The 6,802-nt window shown below is 50.0% G+C and overlaps 1 protein-coding gene across 5 annotated transcripts in view; it reads left to right on the top strand.

Moving 5' to 3' along the window:
- Positions 1-6,802, top strand: part of TXNRD2 (thioredoxin reductase 2) — a 51,734-nt gene that overhangs the window by 433 nt on the left and 44,499 nt on the right. For 2 of the 5 annotated variants that reach the window (XM_084802442.1, XM_084802440.1), the window contains exon 2: positions 2,900-2,968. In XM_084802442.1, the coding sequence (XP_084658568.1) occupies positions 2,900-2,968 (69 nt within the window). Of the gene's footprint in view, positions 1-282; positions 397-2,899; positions 2,969-6,802 lie in introns of those variants that run through there. The other 3 variants (XM_084802443.1, XM_084802444.1, XM_084802441.1) reach the window with 3 other exon arrangements.

Below are 6,802 nucleotides of genomic sequence, written 5' to 3'. Positions count from 1 at the left end.
TGGTCCACAACTTCCTAGTTGCAGGTACTCTTTGTTGTTGTAATTTTTTTGTTTTTGTTTTTGCCCCTAATCCCACCCCCATGTAGACCAAGCGGGCCTCAGATTGCCTAGCTAGTTTGCCCCCGACTTTTGCCTTCTGGAGGTAGAGTCATGAACTGCCTTGGTTTGTTGTTTTGATTGTTTTGAGTCATGGTTGGTCCGTAGTGCAGCCCGAACTGACCTTGAACTACCTGCTCATCGCGTGCCTAGCAAGTAATTTTTACTTCTGCACGCAGGGAGTAAATACAAAGACAGTAGACCCCGCCCCCAGCCCCGCCCCCACTTCTCAGGGTCTGGGTATATCCTTGGGATGAAGAGGAAACAACACCTGGGACGGTTCTGGCTGAAATCAGGATAGTAAGCGAGTTCAAAGGGGATGGGGGAGGGGAGGCTGGGCTCGCCTTAGCGTGGTTCTCACTTCCCGCAACAGGCCAGGTTTCTCCAGTTTCCAGTCTGCAGTGGTAAGATGGGTGGCCTGAGTGGTCTCCGCTCAGAACTCGGTTCTGCTCACAGGGTGTCAATGTAGAGAGACAGGAGCAAGGCCAGGCCAGGATTCTTCGCAGAGGCAGTGGCATGGAAAGCCCTTGGCCTGCAGGGGGAGAGGGCAGGCTGGCTCAGGGCATGTGTAAATTGGCAGAAGCTAGCCGGGGAGGCAGTCAAGTGGGAACCTAGGGGACGGATCTTAGGGATCTAAGGTTGCTTTCAGTAGCTTTGCAAACTCCCAGGTCCCTGGCTCTTTGCAGCCTCCTTGCGGCCTGTATTCAGCGGGTACATTTACAATGATTTTGTGGAGGTAAAAAAGCAAAACAATCAATGTACCTGTGCCCTTGGCACCACCGCCCTACATAGTGGCAGTAAAATATCTGTAAAGAAGGGGCAAGAGAGATGTCGAAACACTGACTGCTCTTCCAGAGGACCAAAATTCAATTCCCAGCACCCATATGGTGACTCCATTCCGAGGAGACCCAATGCCTTCGTCTGGCCTCTGGCACTGCTTGCCCATGGTACATAAGACATATATGCAAGTAAACATTCATAATACACATAAAATAAAAATAAGAAAAAATGTTTAAATCTGCAGACAGGAGCTTCACTGACCTCAAGCCTAGGGCCCTTCAAGCTGCTCGGAAGCCCCATGTGGCTTTGGGGTTTGCTTTTCACTGGGCAGGAGGCACTGCTGCCTTGGGGATCCCATCTCACACCCCCAAGGAGTTCAGAGCTTTGCTGGGGTGAAGATCCTCTGGGGTCTAGGGAAGATACCATTTGCCACTTGACTCCAGAGCCCACATCTGAGTCCCCGCCAGCTCAGCCTTGCAGCCTGTCCTTGCGGAGCAGGGGTAGGACCCATATTTTCCAGCAGGGGGTGGGGTGGGGTGCATCGTCCCAAAAGAAGCTAGAGTGACCAGACACTTGGCATCTGTGGACAGCTACCCAGGGTCCCCCCCCCCCCCACAGGCGACTCCTCTGGTGGGTGGGCAGCCCATCTATGGGTACACATTAGGGAACCATCTTATTTTATCAGAGCAGTGTGCCCTTTATTTGGACCTTGCCGTGTCCGTTAAATTCCTACTTTCTGTTCACCCTGTTCCAGACAATAGAAAGGAACTAAAAGTGAAAGAACACGTGGGGTCAGGAGGCAGAGATGAAGCCAAGACACAGTCTGGAGAGGGGACTGTGGGCAAGAGGAGGGGCCTAACCACAGCGAGCTAGCGAAGGCCAGAATATGAGGGTTCCCTCCAGGAAGCTATAATCAGCTAGGTGAGGTGGCCCGTGACAGCCGCTGCCTAGGCTTTGCTCTATAGAGCGGTATCCCCCAGCCTCAGCTGGCTTCTCATATCCTTCCCTGGACTGACCCTTGCAAACGTTCACTGAGGACTTCTCCCAAGTGTTTATCAGAGAGGAGGCTCCTCACAGCGGGGGGGGGGGGGGGGGGGAGGAGCAGGTGGTCCAGGATAAGCCAGCCCTACCAATTGCTTGATAGCAAACAGTTGGAGGGCACAGGGTGGGGCCTCAGGGCAGGGCGATCCAGTGGAAGCCCACGCTGGCAACAGGAGGACAGGTGTCAGCAATGGAAGGTATGATTCTTTTCCAGGCACCCAAAAGCAAGAGAGGAGACAGATTGGCACCCCCATCACCCCCCCCCACCCCCCCCACCCCGCTTTTCTCCTTTCTTCTCTAGGATCACATCAAAGCCATCAAATAATGTGCAACTGCTCAGGCTTTTTCAGGACTTGAACCTGGGGTAGATTTAGCTGTGCGGCTGCAAACCATGGGCCACCTCTGACCTTCATCTGTGTGTTCCTGTAGTGGGGGTGCAGGCCAGCGACCTTGAGGCATATAAGGTAGCTTTGCCGTCTTAAGGCGGATACAAAGACAGGTGTGGCCGTTTAAAAGTATTATTTTTACATTTGGTTTGTGGGTTTATTCGGTGCGTTCGTGGCTGTGGGTGCACACGTGTGGAGGTCAGAGGGTGACGCTGAGGCTCCTCACTGTGTGGGAGGGACTATGTGTGTGTTCCCAGTTGCTGTATTGAAGTCACCTTTATCCCTGAAAGGCACGTAGATAGAAGGAAGACGTTTCTGTTCTGTCTGGCTCAAGACACTGATGTCTTGGGTGCTGAGACTCCTTTTGGGAGTCAGGGAGATTCTCTGCAAAGATGGTCACACACCCTGGCAGTCAACTTCACCACACCCTAGTAACCAACTTCACCACACCCTGGTTTCTACTTTGTGATAACAGTGTGGTCACCCCTGACTGCCCCAATAGGATTCCCCATCCCGATAAACTTTGCACCACAAAGCTTTGGAGAGCAAGGTCAGGGTGTGGGTCTGGCACCTTCTTACCGCCTGTTCTTCCTCAGCAGGGCCGCAAAGCTTTGATCTCTTGGTGATTGGTGGGGGATCCGGTGGCCTAGCTTGTGCCAAGGAAGGTATGTAGCTCATGTTTTGTGTACCTTCTGTTGTGTTCAGGGTGGTGCTGCGTGACCACAGACAGCATCGTGTCTAGGAGCAGAATGCTCAAGGAACAGATGCCTTCTTTAGTCAGGAATCCACACAGAGGCTGAATATGGTCTCTCCTGAAGTGGCATAGTCCCATTCCTATCTGTTTGTCCTAAATTTATTTTTAGTGTTTTAAAATTATGTATGTATGTCTCTGTGTAAGAGAATGTGATTGTGAGTGCAGGTGCTTGCAGAGTCCAGAAGAGGGCACCATATCCCCCAGAGCTGGAGTTACAGCTAGTTTTGCGCCATCTGGCATGAATGCCAGGAACTGAAATCAAGTCCTCTGCAAGAGTAGGTCTGCTCTCTTAACCACTGAGCCATCTCTCTTGTCCCAGTGTTTTTGTTTCTGAGATGGACTCGTTTTGTAGACCAGGCTGGCCTCGAACTCACAGCGATCTGCCTGCCTCTGCCTCCCAAGTGCTGGGATTAAAGGCGTGTGCCACCATGCCCGGCTCTGAGATGGAGTCTTTAATGACATAGAATTAATAGACAATAAGCCAGTACATATTCAAAGGCTGGGTCTGGTTATGAAAATATTTGTGATACTAGCTACTCAGGAGGCAGAGGCAGGAGTGTAGGTTCTGTTTCTTAACAATTAAACTTTATTATACAACCCAACTAGCTTACACAAGAGGGAAAAAAGGTTAAAGGGAAAAAAGAATGAACCTTCTGGTATCTGTTCCACGTGACGGGTCCTTAGGTGTCTCTGGCCTGTGTGCTGGTCCAGCCAGCTAGCTGATCCATGTGCACTCAAGCCTGGTCTGAAGCTGCTCCTGCTCTCTCCTCTCCTCCTGCCTGAGTCACGTGCAAAGGGCGGCCTCCTTCTCCCACTGAGGGTCGATTAGAAAAACAATAGTCCAGGTGGAGTCCCCAGGTCTGCTTCCTGAATTCCAGGCCCAGTATGGCTCCACTCAGTCTATCACAAGGTAGCCATAGGGTGCCCAAGGGTAAAGCCCGCCAAGACTGCTTTCACCTGTGACAAAGCTTACAGTCTTTCCCACACAGGACGATCACATGAGTCTAGGTGCTTGACACCAGCCTGGGCAACATAATGAGATCCTGTCTCAAAGTAAATAAGTAAAGGGATAAGAATCAAGGGAAAAGTCTGATGGCTAGGTGTATCTGTGAACCCTGTACCACAGTGAGGGCGGTGAGTGTGTCCCTGGTGCCGCTCACCAGTCTGTGTGGGCTGCATGACTATAGCCTGTATTGACTGAAGTTCTGTCTTGTTATTGTTGCCATTTATTTATTTGTTTGTTTCCAGACAGAGTTTCTCTGTGTAGCCCTGGCTGTCCTGGAGCTCTCTCTGTAGGCTAGGCTGAGATCCATAGAGATCCACCTGCTTCTGCCTCCCAGGTGCCAGGAGTGTCCAGCTTTTTTTTGTTTTTGTTTTAAATGTGTATGATTGTTCTGTGTGTGTGTGTGTGTGTGTGTGTGTGTGTGTGTGTATGTATGCGCACGCGCATGTACATTGTGTGCCTGGTACCTGTTTTCCACAGAGGCCAGAAGACGGTGTTGGCTCCCCTGAAACCGGAGTTACAGATGGTTGTGAGCTGCCATGTGAGTGCTGGTACCAAAGCAGGTCCCCTGCAAGAGTGGCCCATGCTCTCAGCTGCTGAGCCATCTCTTTGAGCTCTGTACTTCAGTGTTTATTCTTGTTTTTTTTTTTTTTTGTTTGGTGTTTTTTTTTGGTTTCTCTATGTAGCCTTGGCTGTCCTGGACTCACTTTATAGACCAGGCTGGCCTCAAACTCACAGCGATCCGCCTGCCTCTGCCTCCCGAATGCTGGGATAAAAGGCGTGCGCCACCACGCCCGGCCTTGAGTGTTTATTCTTGTCAATACTGGTGCTGTGAATTCTAGAGTGTGTGCGTGTGTGTCTGTGTGGTTTTATCCAAGTACAGTTGTATCCCTTGGTACTGAGGGTTGTGATTGACTTACGAGTTTTAGCACCGAGGATATAATTCAGCCATTACTATTCCAGCTTCCTTTCCCCTTGTTTTGTTTTGTGTGACACAGGTTCTGATGTGGCCCCTGCGTGGCCTGACCCTGATGTGGTCCTGATCCTTCTGCCTCAGCTTCCCTAGTGCACAGATCATAGACGTGAGCCCCCATGCCCAGCTCTGGGTGTGTGTGTGAAATCCTCTTGGGAACAAACAAGTATCAGCTGAGTCATATGCTGTATTTCTTCTGGGGATTTCCTCCTCTCCCCTTTTCTCAGCAATATTTTGTAGCTTGCTCTCTCTCTCTCTCTCTCTCTCTCTCTCTCTCTCTCTCTCTCTCTCTCCCTCTCTCTCCCTCTCTCTCCCTCTCTTTTTCTTTCTTTCTTTTTTTGTTTTTTTGAGACACGGTTTCTCTGTGTGGCCAGCCCTCCTGTCCTGGACTCACTTTGTAGATCAGGCAGAGATCCACCTGCCTCTGGCTCCTGTGTGTTAGGATTAAAGGCATGTGCCACAATGCCATGCTTAAAATGTCAGTATTTTAAAAGTCCAAGTTCTCTTTAAAAACCCAGTAGCTCTTTAAAAATGCAAAGTCTCTCAGCTGTGGGCTCCTGTAAAATAAAAAAGTTACATACTTCTTATTACGAGAGGGAAGAACCGGGCCACAGTTACAGTTAGAGCAAAGGAAAACTAACATCCAAATAGAATTCTGCAGTCCTGGCGCTCACTCATGGTCTCCGCCTCTGCCCTCTGTTGCGCACGTAGGCCAGCTCCACATGACACCCGCTGCTGTCCTTGGTGGTCCTCCCATGGTCCTGGCATCTCTAGTATGTTAAGGTATCTACTGCATCTGAGGCTGACCTCACCATGCCCTCCTGGTATCTCTTCAGAGATTCTGACCATGTTCCATGGTGCCAAGCCTCACTGTCTGCCTATGACCCCTTCACTCCTACAGCTTGCATGCCCCTGAGCCAGTACTGTGTGGCATACTCGTATACGTTACCAAGTTTGGCTGACAGCTTGAGATGTAGTCTTGACCCCTGTGGACCACAGCTTCTGTCTGTTACAATAAATGGTATTGGTTCAGCCTAGGAAGCCAATAACTGACAGAGTCTGAAACGTACTTTAAGGGTGGCACTACACCCGGCAGAATCTAAACTGATTCTAATCTACTCGTAAACTAACATAAACTGCTCTAAACCTCATAACATACATATATCCCAAGCACTTGTCAATCTGATTCTCAGATGCTTCTTCCTTCTTTAGCTCTCAACTGTCAACTCTCTTCTGTCAACTGTCAATTCTTGGCTCCGCCCCCTCTCCAGGAAGTCCCGCCTTCCACTTCCTGTCCCTCTGTCCAGCTGATTGGCTAAATAGTGCTTTATTGACAGTTGTTACATCTACTCAAGACATTCCTCCACATGTCTGAGTGGTGATCCATGGGAGAAACTTCCTGGCAGATTTTCACTAGTCGCTGATGTGGGTCTCTTAGTCGCAGTTCCAGCTGACCAGCATCTGCTGTCCTAGTGAAGGAAAAGTTTCACCTCAGCAGTGCTGGTCTCTTCTTAGCCACAGCAGATTTTTCATTCCCACTGACCAGAATCCGTAGAGTCTCAATTCAAATACACCAAGAACAACCCTGGTAGTTTTCCACGCTCTTATCTTCCAGGCTCCCATAGAACAGCCATTTAAGCTCTGAACACTCAGTGGCTTTTTCAGTCCAAAGCTTCAAACACTGCCACAGTCCTCCCAAAACAACATGGCCAGGTTTTCACAGCAGTGTCTCACAGTCCTCACACCAATTTCTGTCTCTAGTTTGCTTC

This window comes from Acomys minous (assembly GCF_964271855.1).
Source record: "Acomys minous genome assembly, chromosome: 11".
Lineage (NCBI taxonomy): Eukaryota > Metazoa > Chordata > Mammalia > Rodentia > Muridae > Acomys > Acomys minous.
Note: the sequence above shows the minus strand (reverse complement) of the source record. Positions and strands in the feature narration are given on the sequence as shown.